Source organism: Peromyscus eremicus, chromosome 20 (assembly GCF_949786415.1).
Source record: "Peromyscus eremicus chromosome 20, PerEre_H2_v1, whole genome shotgun sequence".
NCBI classification, from domain to species: domain Eukaryota; kingdom Metazoa; phylum Chordata; class Mammalia; order Rodentia; family Cricetidae; genus Peromyscus; species Peromyscus eremicus.
The window spans coordinates 5,461,567-5,481,225 of record NC_081436.1 but is presented as its reverse complement, the minus strand read 5'-3'; the positions used below and the strand labels follow the sequence as shown (position 1 = coordinate 5,481,225).

The 19,659-nt window shown below is 46.7% G+C and overlaps 1 protein-coding gene and 1 long non-coding RNA gene across 4 annotated transcripts; one reads left to right on the top strand and one right to left on the bottom strand.

Moving 5' to 3' along the window:
- Positions 1 to 54: 54 nt before the first annotated feature.
- On the top strand, positions 55 to 3,860 carry Ccdc184 (coiled-coil domain containing 184). 2 transcript variants are annotated; one of them, XM_059246898.1, is made up of 3 exons: positions 55 to 338; positions 2,254 to 3,406; positions 3,625 to 3,860. In XM_059246898.1, the coding sequence occupies exons 2-3, from the start codon at positions 2,935 to 2,937 to the stop codon at positions 3,666 to 3,668; spliced, it is 516 nt and encodes a 171-aa protein (XP_059102881.1). In that variant the 5' UTR covers positions 55 to 338; positions 2,254 to 2,934; the 3' UTR covers positions 3,669 to 3,860. The 2 variants fall into 2 exon arrangements, with proteins under 2 accessions (XP_059102881.1, XP_059102880.1); XM_059246897.1 differs by having other exon boundaries at positions 2,254 to 3,860.
- An 11,616-nt stretch (positions 3,861 to 15,476) lies between these two features.
- Positions 15,477 to 17,283, bottom strand: LOC131896311 (uncharacterized). 2 transcript variants are annotated; one of them, XR_009375432.1, is made up of 3 exons: positions 16,899 to 17,283; positions 16,086 to 16,519; positions 15,477 to 15,688 (listed from the first exon to the last, which is right to left on the bottom strand). It is a non-coding gene; the product is annotated as an uncharacterized LOC131896311 (long non-coding RNA). The 2 variants fall into 2 exon arrangements; XR_009375433.1 differs by having other exon boundaries at positions 16,086 to 16,229.
- Between the last annotated feature and the right edge of the window lie 2,376 nt (positions 17,284 to 19,659).

Genomic DNA, 19,659 nt, shown 5'->3' with positions numbered 1-19,659 from the left:
GAGGGCCCTGTGTGATGGCATAACCCAGCTCCCACTGTGCGGGGCTGGGCCTGATGTAAGCTTATTCAGCAGCCAAGCTGGGAAGCATGGACACTGGGTGCAGGATCACTCTTCACAAGTAGAAGGCAGGGGACACGCTAGAGGAGAACTGGCAAGATAGAATCCTTCATGTGATACGTCCTCGAAGAGATGGGCAGTAATGGACCATGGCAGTAAGCCCACAGAGCAGGCCAGTCTTTTCTTGCTGTAGCAAGGCTCTCACCGGAGGGATGAACAGCTGGGTGGATCCTGTAAAGCTCTGAGAACCTTTGCTATCATGTGATCAGAAGTCATTCTGGGTAAGCAAAGCTGTGTTCTGCCCATTTCTAGCTTTCCTATAGTTCAAAACCAAACCAAACCAACAAACATTTGCATGCAAGCACACACGTGTTATGGTGGAGGACAAACCATAACTTGTGGACGTTGGTTTTCATCTTCCACCATGTGGGTTTCTGAGATCAAACTCGGATCATAGGTTTCATCTTCTATATTAAAAAAAACAAAAAACAAACAAACAAAAAAACCATAGGGATGCCAAGGAAAAACTTTCTGCTTTTTTTTTTTTTTTTTTTTTTTCCTTGGCTTTTCGAGACAGGATTTTTCTGTGTAACAGCCCTGGCTGTCCTGGAACTCACTCTGTAGACCAGGCTGGCCTTGAACTCAGAGAGTTCCTCCTGCCTCTGCCTCCTGAGAGGAGGGATTAAAGGCGTGCACCACCAGTGCCGCCACCACCTGGCAGTTTCTGCTCTTTTATGAGCCAGAAATTTAGGGTTCATCTAAAGTTTGTTAACCAGGTATGGTCCAAACGGCAGAAGCAAGAGGGATAACGAAGGCGAGAGTGCCACAGATTTGTTGAAGGAGCAGCAAATAAGATTGATCATTTTAGAAAACACAGTATTGTGGTGTGTGTGTGTGTGTGTGTGTGTGTGTGTGTGTGTGTGTGAATTTGTTTTGGGGAATCAAATTCCTCACATCTGCCCAAAATATAATCCTTAGGTTATTTATTTAAACATGATGACATGACACTGGATAGTTCAGGATATTTCAGTTTTATTTTAACATGAGAGGCATAGACCAAAGGGTTCTTTGGTGCCACAAAAATTTCCTTGGCTAGATAGTCTTCATCACTAAAATGCACAACCAGGGTAACTCAAGAACACACTTACTTTTACTAGTGTCCGGTGACACTCACTCACACTTAATTTTTTCTATATTTAGGTGACAATGTATTTCTCCCTCCTAGATTCTTGTAAACTTGGGGGCTGAGATCAGTTGGTTTTCTCATTTACCGAAGTTCTATTCATTTGCTGCAGCCTACCAGATGACTCCCTCCCGATTTATGTAATCTCTAGATCTATTATAACCCATTTTTCTTCCTTCTCCTCCTCCTGCCCTTTAAGCAGGGGAAGGAGTTTCCACAAAGGACAGAGACATTTAGTGGGTATCTAAACATGGGCACTAGGGGCAATGTATTCACTCAATTGTGTGGAGGTACAGTGTTAACTCAGATTTAGAAACATTGCAGTCCAGTATTCCAACACATCAACAAAAGAAAACAAAAAAACGATTCAGCTGAGGTCTCTGAATCATTAAGGGCAAAGACGAAATTGTATTCAGGCCGTTTGAAGTCTATTATGTGTGGGTTGGAGAATCCTAGGGAAGGGAAGGGAACTTGGAGGTTCTTATTTAAGTATACATCCTACAGACATTAAGCGTTCGCTTTCTGCGTCTCAGACGCTATTTTAAGCGCCGGGGATTCCGTGATGGAGGGTGCAGGGGAGGGAAATCTGTTGTTATGGAGTTTTCATTCTCAAAATGTAAGTACGAAGCTTCACCATTCTCATAAACTCACAGTAACCTGGGTAGAAACAGTTGGGTCTCATAAGGGACAGAATCTCACCCTGAGGTTTTTGGAGCGAGGGAACTGGTTTATGCAGCAGAAGGGAGAGGCAGAAAACGGTCATGCCCTCCGCCTCCCTCTGCACCGCCAGGCCCGGCGCGACCAGCTCGCCTGGGATTATTAACAATCGCCTCGCTACCCAGTCCCGCCGGCCGCTGGAGGACAAGGACAGGATCCAGCTCTCGCGCCATCCTCCAAGGAAGGAATGCGGGGAGCTGGTGAAAAGCCCTCCTAGGCAGACGGTCTCTCTCGGGCTTGGGGGTGGGGGGCGTGCAGCAAACTGCTCTCTCATGCTGTCCTATTAAACATTGCAGCCACACGGTCTTTGCAGCTTCTCTGAGGCCACTGCAGCGTCCCCGCCCCGCCCGTCAGCCCATAGAACACAGCTCCACTGCAGCTTGGGAGCCCTGTTCTCTTTCTTCTCCACTTCCTCGTTGCCATGGAGACACACGTCATTTACGTGCCGTGCGTCGCCTTGGAAACGGGGGAGCATCCGCGGCGCGGCCGGGAGACCCGCCCCTGCCGCTCCAGCCGCACTCGCGGGCTCTGCTGGTGGATGGCCGTGGGGGGAGTCCCGAGAACGACGCGCTGCAGGTCCTCGTCTCGACCCCGATCCGTCTGCGAGCGCCTCTGTGACCCGGAGAGCCTGTGGGCACTCTGCCGGTGGTTGCCCGGAGGGCGGCGGGGACATAGGCACCACCCGGGAGGCGAGCTGGCAGGGCACTTTTGCCCCTGGGCAAGCCCGAAGACGCTGGCCCCAGGACCCTAGACGGGTCTTCGTTCCGTCGACTCTTCTCGGCCTTCCGTGATCCTGCCGGCGTCCTCTGCCTGGGGCTGCTCTCTTCACGTCGGCTCCCCGCCCATCTAGGGAAGCTAGGTGTCCCTGGGCTCCACCCCGTCCCTCCCGGGACCTCTCCCCCTCTACACCCTTCCCCCCACCCTGGAGGCCCGGCTGGACGCGACCCAGAGCTGCCACCGCCCGCTTCTGCCACTCAATGGAGGACAGTCTGCTGGAGATCATGACCAAGGACGGCGGCGATATGCCGGCGCCGCTGGAGGTGTCCACGGTGCCCGCCGTGGGGGACGTGATCTCTGGGGAGTATAACGGCGGCATGAAGGAACTGATGGAGCACCTGAAGGCCCAGCTGCAGGCCCTGTTTGAGGACGTGAGGGCCATGCGAGGGGCGCTGGACGAGCAGGCCTCGCACATCCAGGTTCTGTCGGACGACGTGTGCGCCAACCAGCGGGCCATAGTCTCCATGTGCCAGATTATGACCACCGCGCCCCGCCAGGGAGGCTTGGGCGTGGCTGGCGGCAAGGGGAGCTTCCCGAGTGTTCCCCATGAGCCGGAGACACCTTCGCCTGGGACTGGGGACAGCGGCTTGCTGGGTCGTGATCCAGGGGAGGAGGACGAGGATGAAGAGGAGGAGAAAGGGATACCCAGCCCCGCCACACCCACCAGTCACTGTGAGCGCTCCGAGAGCCCCTGTGCTGGTCTCCTTGGGGAGGATGGGCCACTTGTGGAGCCCCTCGACCTGCCTGACATTACCCTGCTGCAGCTGGAGGGCGAGGTCTCTCTGTGAGGGGGATCCCACGGGGGCACCAACTACCTGGGCTTTGGGTTTCCAAGTGCTTAATGCGAGGGAACTGAACAGTGTGCTTCACTCCAAACGCGGTTCTTATAGGTCAGGGAGAGAGAGACTCTCTCACAGAAGCATTTGTAGGGTGAAGGACTTCGGAAGCATCGCGAATTCCACCCAACCACGCATCATAGCAAAACTGCAGAAAGGTGAGGTTCCCGGAGAGGAAGTGTCTCTGGGACTTCCATCCATCCCCTTACCTTGCCCTCTCCCCTCTTCCCAGGAAACAGGAGGACCATTGAATTATGTAAATAAAATTCTGCTTTTTCTACTCTGAAAAAGGACTCATCTAGGACTTTGGAAAATAATCTCTATTTACCTAGAAATTAAGGAATTGGGGGTATATTCTGTTCTGGCAACAGGAAATTTACCCTTTTGCTGAAATCCAAGGTATACTGTGCTCTGCAGAAGCCTCTCCCCTCACAGATCTCTGCGGCTGTTGATTGGTAAAGGAAGCTTGAGGAGGGAACTGCAGCCCTAGGAATCTGGGTGCATGGGGTTCCCAGGGCCCCTGGGCTGGGAGGAGCTATGAATGTGCATGAAGACACAATAGCTCAGCCGCTGGGATTTTGCATGCAGAGCCGAAGCTGCCCCGTCACTGACTTCATCTGGGATTGCTTTCCACTCACCTGGACCTAGAGAACAAAGTGCCCTGTTCACAGGCAGAGACTTGGGGCTGGTCAGCAACAGACCAGATTTAGGGGACGCTTGAGAAACTCTTGTAGGGGGGAGGTCGAGGGGCTGCAGCCCAAACCTGTCTTTTCTGGCTATACCCGCTTAAACTTAAGTTCCTTTTTCTGTCGGTATGTCACGACCCTCTCTCTGCTTTTTGGTGTTGCCTCCATAATGTCTTGTGTTTTGTGCGTCCACTTGTGTAGTAGTGTGTGAGCCCTCAGGGGCAGGGCTTGTGGCTCTAGTATTAGGTTCATGGGGCTGCAGACTCTTCTGTGAGCCCCGGGTTATCATGGCACTTCCCCTCTCTTTCCCCTTCTACCCCACTCCTCTACCAGGGCATGGAGCATGTGGCTGTCCTGAGGTTCCTTAACTGATGCACCTCCCTCCCTCCTCCCTTCCCAAGTGGTGACTTTGTGTGCCCTTCCCCCTCCTTTGCGTATCCTTTGCAATGCTTTCCTTGGTGTCGACCTTAATAAAAAGACGTCATCTCCCCTCTTGCTGACTGGTACTAAGGGGGCTTGAGGGTGGGGCTTCTGGGTCTGCTGCGTGGCTCAGGGCTTAGTCAGAAACTTGGGGACCATGCCTTCCCTCCTCTCTCCTGGCCTCCAGTCCCAAAGAGTTAACTGACCTTGTTCTGGTTGGGACAAGCATTGCCGGATCCCTCTGCTTTCTCTTCTGCCCCAGACCTTGATCCAAACTGGACTGGGAAGTGTGCAGATCTGCACCGAAATACCCAGCTTACACGGGTTTTTGGTAGCCAGCCTCCCACACCTGTCCGAGACTTCTTTTCAGTGAAGCATTCCCGCGCCCCCTCCCCCTCCCCCCACCCCCCAACCCTGTCACAGGGTGACTTCTGAACGAGAGCCCTGGCACAGCAGGCATGACACCTGTTCTAGGGATGGAGTGGCAGTCGCTGTTCTGGAGGGGTTGCCCAGGGTTTCTGGAGCGGAGTGACACATCACTAAGGAAACCACAATAACTGCCTCAGGCCTCTAGTGGAAGATGCCGGCAAGGTGTTCCCCCAAGAGTCAACACTGACATCATCTCTAGGCAGCTCCCTTGGGTGATGATGTCCTGAGGCTGCCCCAGAACAAAGGTTTGAGAGCAGACGAGGCTGTGTGTGTGTGTGTGTGTGTGTGTGTGTGTGTGTGTGTGTGGCATGTAAAATTGCTTCTATTACAGAGAGGTCCAAAAAGGGTTAAAGGCACAGATATGGGTTTGAATCTTTAAATTCCAACACTGAATTGACTCTGAGACTTGGTTTTCAGAATGCATGTGATAGGAATAAAAACTTGTTGGCAGGAAAAATACATGATACCTAGAGAGGTTTTGTGTAAATGTTAGTGTCTTTATAGTTCTCCTGGGGTTGTCGGGAGGTGACTGACTCCTCCAGGAAAGCAAAAACCGCACAGGGAAGGTCCTAAAGACTCTTTAAAAAAAAAAGGACTTATTATTTACATGTATATATTTGTGCCTGTGTGTGTGCACATGTGCATACGGTGTCCACAGAGGCCAGACGAGAGTGTCAGATTCCCAAGAACTGGCGTTCAGGCAGGTGTAAGCCACTTGACATGCGTGCTGAAGAACACCCAAGTCCTCCGGAAGAGCAGCAAGTGACATTTCTCCAGCCCGTTTTGCAGATCTAATTTGTACTGCCCCCTTTCCTTTCCTTCTCGCTCCCTTTCTTCTTTTCCTTCCTTCCCACCCTCTTTTTCTTTTGAGACAGAGTTTCACTACACAGCCCTGGATGGCCTGGAACTCACTATGTAGAACAGGCTGGCTTTGGGCTCAGAGATTTACCTGCTTCTGCCTCTTGAGTAAACTCTCTTTTAATATCATCCTTTCCCATGTAAAGAACCCTTACCCTTGAGGACAGAATTAAGGAAAAGGGCATGGTTGGCTTCTCAAGATAGCATGGGCCGTTTTATTTTAAGCAAAAGTAGGTATGAGCCAGAAAGGCTAGAGGACTAGCCCTGTATTCAGAAAATTCCAGGGAAAGCCTTGAGGTATACAGCCCTTGGGTAATGTGTGCTGGGGCCCTCAGGAGTGCAGATAGAGCTGAGGACCGGGACATAGGTTTCTGCTACAGTTTCGACATTCAGCATCAATTACCATGGTGACGATCAGTTATTGAGCTCCAATTTTATCTCCCAGAAGCTCTATGAGGTAGAAACTGTTATTATTTTTACATAACAGCTCAGATACAGATTTAAGACTTCAAGGTCACAGACTGGAAGTTGACAGAGCCAGGACCTAACCCAGAGATAGTCCGATTTCAAAGAACCCTAGATAGAAACTGTCTTTCTAATGGCTCTTTCTTTGGATCTTCAAAGAGTCCAAGAGAGAATCCTGAAAAAAGAAACCGACCTCACTTAGTCAGTTTCCACCTTCTCAGTTTGAAGAGATCACAGTTCAGGTTTTGGTTCATGACCTTTCTCAGCCTCGAGTGGATGATCATCTACTTACCGCACTGAGCAGACGGCTGTCTGAACCTGCTGTTAGAGGGGAAGAGGCCTATGCTTGCGGGCGTCCCTGACAGCTCCTCCCTCAGGTGAGCTCCCCTTCTGTTCCCTGTAGCTCAGATCCTCCATCGTTTGACCTAAATCCCAAAGGCAGCATAGCTCATTTAGGCGCCATAGAAAGTTCTGGTCGGGTCACTTAGCCACTGATGTCAGTTCTGTTCCTCTGCACGTGTGCCCCCAGGTCCCTAGTTATTCCCTGCAAGTCCACATAGATGAAAGTCTTCCTACAGAAAGCAGTTCTTCTGCCTTCTTTTACCTACACCAGCATCTCAGAGATTCTGCAAGGCTGCCCTGCCTCCCACCCCCCATTTCTGCTTTCCCGATTCCCACTGGCAGAGTCTGGGGTTTCTTTTTCAGACTGTTGGTGAGCTTTGGTCAGTTTCCCACCCAGGGTTTATGGAAGGCCTCTGTTGAATTCCAGGAAGTCACAGCCATTGGAAATTAAACACAAAATCCTGCAAATATATATTCTCTCTAGAGAGAAAGGGCTATTGTTTCTACTTAATCCTTAAAGAGTAAGAATCAGGCTCTCATTAAAATGGTAAGAGCCATTGAGTAAAGTGTAACTGAGATTTTTCAACTCAAAAAATACCCATGAGAAAAGACCTGTGTGGAGCCAGGATGTCCAGCATCCATGCCTCCCAGAGTCTCTGGAGTATTTCCTGCCCAGAATTGAAATGGCAATCTCCACCTGATTATTCTCTACTGACTTGATGAATTTTAATTACACGGACACCTATCAGGTGGTACAATCCTGCCATCACTTCCAAATCCACAATACTAGAAATCTGTCCAAGTGCTGCTGATGCTGGAGAACCTAAGAAATGTCTGAGATCTCCTGAGAACGTAGAGCACTCGTCTACTCACCAAAGACAAATCGAATGAACGATTCCATCCAAGTCTAGATTGATGAACTAGTGAGTTTATTGGGTTCTTTAATAGGGGGTACGGGGGAGGCATTACTTCCAGAAGCATGGGTAACTCAAAGGCAGCTGCACCATGAAACAGCCCACCCCAGCATGGGTGGCTGCTCCCCAAAGCTGCATCCCTGGAGCTCCCTGCCCCACTTACAGGCAGCTCCAGCAAAGAGTCTCTTATACACCAGTGTCACTGCTTACATAACCGTTCAGGGGTGGGTTTTGTGATGTCCTACCTTTTTGGGCTTTGAGTTTTCAAAGTCTCCACCCTCCCTTCAGAAAGATGCCTTCCTCCCCACAGGGTTTTTATGTGTGTAGCCCTGGCTGTCCTGGAACTCTGTCTGCAGACCAGGTTGGCCTCAAACTCAGAGTTCCGCCTGCCTCTGCCTCCCGAGTGCTGGGATTAAAGATGTGTGTCACCACCGTCCAGCATAGAGGCACATTTTAATTGAGAGGAAACAACTACCTATCAATCTCCATGGCTTCAAGCAAAATTTTTCTGTTTGGAGAACATAACCCCACATACAACTCATAACAAGTCTCAGGTTCTAGAACTCTCATCTCTAACCGGCCCAAGGTACTTCTCTTTGAGGTTAGCTCTTAATCTCAAAGACAAAGCACATCTTGTTTCATAGAAATAAGCTATAACTTCAGCCTGGCGCAGCTTAATCTGCTCTTAGAGGATCCACAGCTTCCCTGTGACTCAAGCTGGCCTTCGACACGGCATGCAGATTAACGGGCTCTCAGTGGTGTGGCAGCTGAGAGTTTCTGCTTGCCATCTATAAACGGAAGTTCTCCTAGAACTAAGCTACATCGCCACCCCCCCAAATATGTTTGTTTATTACTTCTCGAGAGACATAAAACTTCTTGCTTTGAAAGGCAGCATTTCATAAACCTCTTCTCTTATTTAACTGCTTAGAAACAGAACTTCACCCAGGGTACCAATTATATTGGATATTGAAACGCAGAAGGAATGATCATCAATCTTAGTCTAGCTGTCATTTCCCCGCTCCCATTCTACATTGTCCTCAGAAGGTGAATTCCCTCTGAAAAACAGCTTTTCTGCTTGGAAGCACTGTGTTTAGAGAAAGAACCGGGCTCAGTAAATAATGCTGTAATGGTGCCACCTGTCGCGGGATGAAGACATTACAAGAGGAACTCAAAGCGAATTTATGTCTTTCCCTTCAGGACTGGCGACTGCCTTCTAAAACCTTGGCTCCCTGCCATATGGTGGGTGTGAGGAGAGACAGGAAAGCTGAATGCGTAGGATGGATTTGAAGAATATAAAAAGCAACTGCAATAAACTTCCCCTCTGCCTCTCATACACCGATATTCCAGAAATTAATCTTCCTAAACCAGAGTTCTGAATATTTATTCTCCTTGACAATCTGCAACTTCTTCCCAGTACTTCTTATATTAAATATAAAATGTGCATACGTGCATGCGTACGTGCCTGCGTGCGTGCGTGCCTGCGTGCGTGCGTACAGAGAAGAGAGTCAAACTCCTCCCTAACAAGGGTCTGGCATACCCTCCCTACCCCACCAATACTTCATTCCCTAGCTACCTTTTAAAGACTGTCTTACCTCATCAGAAGCCCAAGTCATCCAGTTCCGTGCTGGGGATAATTCCCAAGTGTGTCCTGCTCCTCCAGTCCCTGGGTGAAGTCTGAATGGGTCTCTGGCGTCCAACATGGTGGCAAGAGTTTCCACCTAAAAACTGAGAAAAAAGATTCTAAAACGGAGCTATAAACAGTTCCTAATTGTCTCTCTCAAATGAGCGGCAGCTGCCGGTTTGAGCTACTTGTGGGTTCCTGGCATGCGTGCTTGACCTGCAGTATGGCGGGAATGAGGCCTCTGCAGGTGGCACATTAAGCTGCATGGTGGATTTAGCCTTTGCTAGTACAAAACAAAAAAGCATAGACCCACGATAGCTCCCAGAGCTGGTGGTAAACGTAGCCATGTTGGGAAGCTGAGGTGGGCGGAGCCAGCAGCCACAGCTGCTGCAGGTTAAAGCAATAGATTCACAATAAGACAGATTCAGATGTAATAGTTTACAATGTGTGTAAAATATACGTAGGCTTGAAAGAGACAAAAAAGGTGATATATACAGTTATAGAAACAAATACATAGTTTTAAAAAATAAAGTCTTTAAAGAGACAGTAAAATTAATATAGAAAATAAGCCACATAAAGATGAATATTACACAGAGAATCTGCATTGTGTTGTCTTTGGGATTCTTAACTTCAGAGAGATATTTGATTGTAAAGGAAGTTGAGTTAAACCAATATGCATATTTTAAAGGTACCTTGACTTCAAAATTTGGATATAAGGATATGTTGCTTTGGAAAAGAGTCTCTTTTGTTCCCACAGAAAGCCAGAGGCTATGGATTTGTTCAAGATTAAGATACATCAGGTTTGACCAGCCAAGACCCCCTGAAGGTCTCCGATGACACCATGGCCCAGATGATCCAACATCCAGAACGATTTGAAGGCAACTGGCTCAGACGATACACCCTCATGGACTATTCCATAATCCTAAAATTTTCTTTGTATTCCCATAAGATACAGCGCCCCCCCTCCAGCAGGAAGTAGTAAGAGAAGCTACGCCCAAATTCCCAAATTATATGTAATTTTACTTTGTTAAGGTTAAAACCTTCCTTTTTTTTTTTTTTTAAAAAAAGGGAAGTGCTGTGGGATGTTCTGTATGGCAAATGTGTTGCTAATTAGTCAATAAATAAAACACTGATTGGCCATTGGCTAGGCAGGAAGTGTAGGCGGGACAAGGAGGAGAATAAAGCTGGGAAGTGGAAGGCTGAGTCAGAGAGACACTGCCAGCCGCCATGATGAGAAACAGCATATGGAGATGCCGGTAAGCCACGAGCCATGTGGCAAAGTATAGATTAAAGGAAATGGATTAATTTAAGCTGTAAGAACAGTTAGCAAGAAGCCTGCCACGGCCATACAGTTTGTAACCAATATAAGTCTCTGTGTTTACTTGATTGGGTCTGAGGCTGTGGGACTGGCAGGTGAAAGAGATTTGCCCTGACCGTGGGCCAGGCAAGAAAAACTCTAGCTACAGGTCTCCATTTCTTCCCAGAGAAGTCAGGTGCAAACCACATCTCCAGAAATGAGCCTTCTGTCTCAGTCTCGGGCATCCTTTGCCTCTCTCCCCTGGTCGTTTTCCTCTCATGCTGCCTATGAGTGAGAAATCCCCAGAGAAACTATACGAACCTTTTTGATTGTGAATTTGTGCTTTTATTTCTAAGAGCAAGGTTCACAGTTTTCATCCATTTCCTAATGGGTAAAGTTGAAAGGAATAATGAACTCTGCGGCCAAAGTGTACTACTCCTTATTCCCTGGAGACACTTTCATTTCCACGCGTTCGCTAAAAACCTTTACTTTTCCACTTTGTCCTCTGGCCTCCAGTTCAAATCCTCTCCACTCTGCAAGGCCCTTCAGTCTCCCCTTTCAGAAATACAGGAATGTGACCCCATCCTCCTCTAAGTGGCTACATCTTCTTGTGTGTACCTTTTTGGGGAACAATAACCTCATTTTGTCTTGTTTCTATTCCTCGTGAGCTTTTGTTCACCCCTGAGCACATTGTCCATCTATTTCCAGATTTATGGGATTGTATCTCCATGCTTATCCTCTCTGAAGTGTCTACCAGTGACTCTAAGGTACTGCCTACTGAGGGGCGCCTCCTTTTAGGAATCCTGACAAAAGGAAACAAATATTGCCAGTAATGACCACTGTTTTCTTATCACTTGGGTCTTAAAGTGTCATTTTTATTTAAATATCATTTATTCTTAATTTAAAATGGAACTTTCAAATATCACTGCTGTGTACACAATTGTAACTAAAAGTCATTACAATGTTATAATTACTTCACCGTGAGCTTGGGCACCTTTGAACCGCTTTTGACCTTGAGTTGTCCATGGTTTTCCATGCACTTCTAGTAGGGGCCATATTGAGTTTTAGCAAAACAGAGCTTCTTATGAAGACACTGTTGCCTCTGGGAGTTTCCTCCCGGTCCCAGTACCCAGTCTTCAACGCTGGCACTTCCTTTAATCTTGCCAGAGAGAGTTTAAAGCAAGTGTTCGAATAATGCCCAGGACTAACATTTCTTCAGAGGATCCTTAGAGGGTTGATGAACTGAAACATTAAGGGACTGAAGATTTCCACTCATGCTACTTTAAATGATAGCGAGGGTCAGACTTGTGTAGGTATGATAGGTATGGTATTATGACTCCTGGGAGCTGGTAGGAATTGTGAGCTATCATCAGGTACATGAGACATTCTGTTTCAAAGATGTTTAGATGTGTAAGAAAAAACAGTTTCAGGAATCAGTAAGATTTACATTATTACTATTATTGTTACCTTTTTTTTTTTTTTTTTTTTGAGAAAAGATCTATGTAGATCAGGCTGGCCTCAAACTCACCTGCCTTTGCTTTCAGAGTGCTGGGATTAAATGTGTGGCACCACCACACCAAACAAAATTTACATTATTATATAGGACCATCTTGATCGTAAGCTGAAAAAGTGTTGATAATAAGAGTGAAAATGAGCAATTGAGAAAGCAGAGGTGGGAATTTAACTGAAACATATTGTCATCTCTCAGAATCTTTAAAATTTTCTTTTTCTGAAAAAAACCTGGGTGATAATGTTTGTACAGTTATTTTATATGTGAGTTAGATTTCCAAAGAGACTTCCTATGTGTATTAGAGATCTGATCAAATTTGACACAAATCCCAGTTCCCAAGCCAAGGAACTCTGCAGAGTCCAATACGGTTTCTGCAGTGTCTGGTGATATATCCCTTTGTACTTCCACCCTGACCCCATGTACGCAGCCTCAGCATGACTACTTAGTAACTCTGAGTCACACAAAATATAGTCCGTTTACTAATTTCATCAGGGAATATAATTCTAGGAGACATTGTAAGCCTTTCCTAGTAGACAACTAGAAAAGTGGAATGGGTGGAGAGAAATGAGAAGAACAATCGGGGGTCCATTGCAGAGCTTGTGCCTTTCAGATGCTCCTTTATCCCACCTCTCCATGCCCTTAAGGAGCTTGCGGTCTATTCACAGGAGAAAGCTGTATTCTTGAGCAAGGGCAACGTGCTTCTCAGAAGATGGAGAGGAAAACCTCTTTTCTGTGAGTACTGCTGACTGAATTGGGGATATTCCAATGTAAAAAATGGCATGGTGTATAGGGAAAGTAGATGTGTATACAGGCAGGACAAGGTAAAAATAGAAGCGAAGTAAAAAAATGTTGCACAGAAAATCTGTAACAAGTTATACTACAAAGGACATGCAATATAACATTGGAAGACAGTAACAGAGACAGCATCCCACTCTGGAGTGGCGTTGGCCAAACCACCAACCTAAACTTCCCTAAATGAGCCTACATATTGTGTCTACATCAATGTACAAAGTACATTTCTCTGTGGCAAGAGAAAGCCAGCGTGGCACTCTGTGTCATGAAGACAGCATCCTATGCCTTGCTGTTATGTCCCAGAAGTGGAACTCCAAAGGGAACCACTTCAGTGAATAAGAGAAGAAAGAAGCATCTTTGTAAAAATGTGCTGGAAGTTAAGAAAACGTCTCAAGAACAAATAAAGGGCCAAAGCCAAGTTCCAGAAGGAAGGGTGAAACAATTTAATGAAAATGTAATTGCTTAGAATAGAGGTTCTCAACCATGACCCCCAGAGACCATCGGAGAACACAGATATTCACAAGTCATAACTATCAAAATGACAGTAGGAAGCAGCAATGAAACGATGTTATGGTTGGGCTCACCACAACATGAGGAACTGTATGAGAGGGTCGCAGCGTTAGGAAGGTTGAGAACCCCTGGTTTGGAAGGAGCTGACAGGAGCAGTTGATGGTACTCTGGCTCTAATTGCATCCCAGAGGAAAGTCTTGAAAATAACCACATGGGTGAGTTCCTGATAGCCACAGAGATCAGGCAAAATAAATAAACAAACCTGTCTTTAAATACTTAGATATAATTTTTGTAGTTGAAAAGTCCATGGGAATAAAAGTTCAAAGATGATGTTTAGTCAATATAATTTCTTTGGAGGCGTGTATGTCATGACTAGTGGGAGCTCACCAAAAAATTTCAGATACACAGATATGCAGAAAATAAACAAACTGAGAGACTAGTACCCATATATCAGTACTTTCAAAAGCACCACAAGGACTCTGATTACAAAAATTTAAAATTTCTGAAATACATACACACACACCACATGCACATAAATGCATGAAATAAATATCTTTTAAAAGTTAACACTGAGCCAGGCATGATGGCTTATGTATTTAATCCCAGCACTTGGAAGGTAGGGGCAGTAGGATCTCTGAGAATTCTAGCCTAACCTGGTCTACATAGAGAGACCCTGTCTCAAAACAAACAAAAAAGTTAACCTTTTAATATACTAATGTTATATAGATAAAAATGTTACACATTCAAACTCAAAGAGTTTTGATTGTAGCAGTAACAAACATTCCATTTTCTGTGGCAGGAGCAAACAATAAACTCGACATATTTATCCTCTGTTAGAATTTGTGAATTTCAAAGGGCATCACAGACAAAGTGGCCTGATGACTAACAAGAATGAAATATACAAATAGCATTCTAGAAATATACAAATAACACCTGCAAAGAAACAGGAACAGAACAGCAGACCGCTGGCACAAAGGAACAAGTATGGACAGGCAATTTACTAAGGAGGGAAACCTAATAGGTATATGGAAATTTTATTAAAGTGGTTAGTAATGTAGTGCAAGCTACACCAAGGATGTGGTATCTCTTGATATCTACCAAAAACAGGCGTCGAAGTTGCAAGTGTTGTTAGAGGCCCGGAACTAGAGTCCTGCACTCTTTTCATGGACTTTGCAGAGCCAGCCAGTCAGAATTTCTTAGATACCTCAAATAGAGCCGCAACTAGTGGCCTTACACAGTACACACAGTACAAAGGAAACCTTGTTACAGTTCTAGCATGGAGCAATCAGGGATGTCCGGTTACAAAGTATGACTGGAGCTGACCCTGGAGTCTGGTCCTGCAAGAGTGGGTCAAGAGAAGCATCGCCGTGAAGCAGAGTAAATGTCAGTATCTGGTAAAGGGTATGGATCTGGAAAACCATGCTCAGTGAAACAAATAAAACACATGACAGGATATACATCTCACCAGCTTTGGAGAACTTGAAAAGTGTGTGTCTAGAATGGGGATATAGCTTGGCATTAGGCATTTACTGAGCAAGGGTAGAGTCCTGGGCTCCATCCCCAGTACGAGAGAAAGATTCCACAAAGCAACTAAACACAGATATACACAGTAGAACATTATTACCTGCCATAAAAGGAGAAACAAAGATATGAACAAAACAAGAGAGTTTTTACTAGAAGACATCAATATTGGTGCATGCCATGGACCAGAGTTATGGTTAATCTGATCCCTCGTGGAGCAAATAAAACAACCGAAATATATCAGAACACTATTTGGAAGATGAAAGGCTGGAATGAGAAAATCTCACATAAAAGTCCCCCAATTCTGACAGCAAAATGAACTCTAAGTATAAAGACGAGCTGTGTGGTGCTCGGGGCACACAGGATATTGCTAATAGTTGTTAAGGGTGCGTGGTCACAATTCTGGAGTTTACTACAAGGACATAAATATTTCACACAAAGCAGGAGAGCCATTATCTTAGGCTCTTTCTCTGGAGACATGGTCTTTTATTTCTCTTTCTCTCTGACTTCAACGCATTTTTCTCTTCACATCAAGTTTTTTTTGGTCTGTGGATACAAGGCAGAAGTCAGGTGCTCCATAGCTTGAGGCTCTTGTCTGTTCCCATCGGAAACAGTCTTATCTACTACATAGCAATATGCATTCTTAGGAAAAAAAAAGGTTACTATTGACTTATCTTGACAGGGTCAACAGTTGTAGTGATGGTGGGTGGATGTGGTATCTTATAGAATTTTCTTGGTGACAATGGTCCACTCCTGTGGGGGGAGAGAGTTCTTGAAAAAATGTGCAGTGTAACAGATACACTCCAAAATATCTATGACAGCTCATAGGTTCATCAAATGAACGAATGAATGACAGCCTGTGCTCAGGTTTGCCTCTCTCCAGAGCGCCTGTAGCCACTTTCAAATGTTCCTATGTGAGGTGATTATTTCTGCTTCCCAGTAAAGGAGGAGGGTCTTGCATTAGGATAGGATAATTTGGGCTATTTTTAAAGGCCCAGGTGGGGTGTGGGAATATCACAAGAAATTTAGAAGCAGAGTGAGTTCTGTTCTAGATCTTGGAGGCAGAACTAGGTGGAGAGTGGGGATCAATAGCAGAAATTGTAGGTGAAGGGACTCCCTAAAGAGAAAGCCAGGGGATTAGATACTCAACCTTGTGCTCTGCCTTTGCCATTCATGGATGGAACCCCGTGGAAAGCAGAGATGAACGAGGGCAGTTTACGCAGGTCAGTCTTCCACGCCCTGAGATGGATGTCACGGACGAGGAATTGAAGAGCCAGACAGAAGACATCTAGATCTTTAGATTTAGTGTTACAAATTTTAGGTTTAGTGTTAACAAATACGTGCGTTTAATTTTCACGACCCGGATAAACCATATTTCTATGTACTAAACTATTTCAGAGGAGGTGACTCAGGGGCTTGCGTAGGGTCAGGACTCTGGGATGCTCTCTCTCCTGTCCGGTAGGAAAAGCTTTGCTTCTGTTTGGTTAACGTACCAGGATTCTGCTTGATTTTATGAGGGATACCGTCACAACACCCCCTCACGGTCAAAGCGCTTGTGCCGAGGTCTGAAATTTTAATCACGTACTAGTCGGACAGAGAGAAAAGTAAGTGAATTCTAAGACAACTAGGGAGCACAGCGATTAGAAAGACACAAATTATGGGAACTCAGAGAGCCCAGTGACGCCAGGTACGTGTCAGGAGGCTTTCCTCGAGCCGTTAACTGAAAGGGGGCCATAAGGCGGCTGAGGACATTGCAGTTGTTTACCGGCGGTAAAGTGCAGCCCAGCATTACACAATTCGCTAAAAATGGAGCTATCGCTTGGAAAGATTTAGGCTCCGCATCCTTGGACTGGACTGGCAGCTACCGAGGCCTAATGTGATTGGTCGAGGTCCCCCGGCTGTGCTCCGCCCCCTAGCAGCCTCCGCCGAAGGGGAGGGGTTCTGGGTCGGGTGGGTATCTCACGCCTGGGGTTCCTGGGCTCTTGCAGCTGCGGACCGCGGCCGCTGCAGTCCCTTCCCGAAATAGACCTTGTTTCTCCGCGGTTGACAAATCTGGATCTGGCGCGGGAGGAGCGGCCAGGGAGACGGCGCTCATTGGCTGCGCAGCGGCGCGCCGAGAGGCGGAGGAAGGCCGATTGGTCGCAGGCTCGCCGGTCCTAATCAGGTCAAGGCCTGCCAGCGTCGCAGGGTGCTGCCGCCAGGGGGAGCTGGCCAGGGAGATGTGGCCTCCGCGGGGAAGGGGCCCAAGGATCTGAGAGATCGTCTAGGTTCCCTCCCATCCCTCGGTTCCTAGGGCGAGCCTGAGCTAACTCTAGAGCTTAATTGTGCTCCCTCCATCATCGAGTCCTAGGACGAAACGGGGGTAGGGTGGGGTGGGGTGGGGGGAGCGCTGGGCTGGAACGAGGCCAGCACATCCAGGGCAGTTTCTTTTAGTAATTGTCTGGCTTTTTGTGGACCCTGGGGCTCTTGCCTTCCAGGGGGCAGTCGAGGCTGCAGGTGGAGAGAGCTGGCGCCGGGAGTAGCTTCGCTTGTGAGCCCTTCCAACTGGAAGGAGGCCTTGGGAGAACAGTTCGAGGTCACCCCGGGTCTGATTTCTCAGCATTCCTGGCCCCAACTCACTTTCTGTCATGCTTGTTGAACGCATATCTACAAGAAATAGATTCCTTTTTTTGTTTGGAGTTTTAGTCCTGACAGCCAGCACCCCCCTCCACTTTGCACCCGATAGCTCCTCCATATTCTTCATGGCTTTGCTAACATCACCTCCTTGCTGTTGTTCTGGACCTCCGGGGCGAGCTGAGGACAGTAACAAAATCCCACCCCAGTGCAGCTGGTGAACCAATGAATTTAACTGAGGTCCGTGACAACTTTCGGGCAAGTACGCCACCAAAGAAAAGGTTTCCCTTCTTGCAACTCTTTTTTTTTTTTTTTTTTTGGTTTTTCGAGACAGGGTTTCTCTGTGTAGCTTTGCGCCTCTCCTGGAACTCACTTGGTAGCCCAGGCTGGCCTCGAACTCACAGAGATCCGCCTGGCTCTGCCTCCCGAGTGCTGGGATTAAAGGCGTGCGCCACCACCGCCCGGCCCCTTCTTGCAACTCTTAACTCTGGATGTCTTGAGCCTCCCCCTCTCCCTGTAACCATTAACTACCCAGGTGTGTCTGGGCAGGGGCGGGGCCTCGTAAGTCCCGCCCCTCCAGTGACATAGTTAATGGTGTACGCAGGTTATCTACAGATAATCACAGCTGCTGAGGAAGAGGTCAAGAGGACAACAGCAGTGTCATGCCAGGAGAGGAGGGATAGGTTCTGGGCACCTGAGTGAGAACGGCAGCCAAGCCTTGTAAATAATGTATGATCTGAAAAAAAAAAAATACCCTCCAGGAACTTAGGGTTTTGATATGAAATAGGGTGGTAGTATCTCATAACGATCTTACTATCATGGGTTGATCCTGCTGCTGTTACCTGTGCTCCAATGGTGCTTTGCATGGGCCTTTTAGTAGCGCTTGCTCTTTGGCTGAACTACCCTGTTCATAATCTATCAGTGCCAGGTAACTCTGAAGCGGTGGTTCTCAACCTATGGGTTGCGACCCCTAGAGGGATCAAATGACCTTTTCACAGGGGTCTCCTAAGACCATTGGAAACACAGATATTTACATGATGATTCATAACAGTAGCAAAATTACAGTTATGAAGTAGCAACAACAATAATTTTATGGTTGGGGGTCACAGCATTAGGAAGGTTGAGAACCACTGATGTAAAGCTCTGAAGTTATTTCTCAAAACTTTTCAAAGCACATTTTCTTCTCTCTCTGCCTTTCCTTTACCATTTTTCTTTGCCTCTTCAAAAGCTTTTTGCAAATTGGAATTTCACACTTAGAGAAGCTAGGCCTCCAGGCGGGAAGATGAGGCCTTCTTTTCCTCCACGGTGACCTGGAAGATCTAGACCTTCCTCTCAGTTTGATAACTTTCGACAGGGCTCTTCTTGGTTATAAGTCTCCCTTTTCTTGCTGAATCAGAATGCTTGTGATTGCTAATTTCTCTCTGGTCTTTTGATATGTATATAAATCTTGGAAACTTACCGCCAGTTTCATGACTTAGAGAACTGAATGTCCATCCTTAAGGAAGATGGTGCCCCATCTCTCTGTCTGGGGGTGCGGTAGGAACCTGACTCCAAAAAGTTAAGCTAATGTCTTCTTAAAGACATAGGACAAGCTTACTTTTCCCTTAGGTAACACCAATTAGCGACACAGGGTCCCATTTCCTCTCCAGCACAGCCCCTCTCCCTTCTTAAAAAATATTTTTGTTCAGCTTACAAAGTATTAAGGTCTACAAAGTAGATCTCATGAGGCCTTTTCTTACCCTCTTGATTTTGTTAATCGTCTTGACCTTTCTCTTCCTGTACTCATCCATGCTTAAACCTTCCCAGCTTCTGGACCATCCCTTTGCTCTCTCCCCTCACTTGAGTCCTTCCCCCTACACAGCCCTGGACCCCTTTCTAACTTCCTCGTTCCTACAGACAGTCCAAGTTAACCACACAAATCTGCAAGTTTGACTCTAGGACCCACACATTCTAGAACATACATCATTTATCTTTTTGTACCTGGGTTACCTCAGTATAATGTTTCCCCGTTCATTCCATTTTCCTACAAATTTCATTTTTTACTGATGAATAAAATTATATTATATATAGCTACTATATTTTCAATGTCCATTCTTCAGGCAATGGGCTTC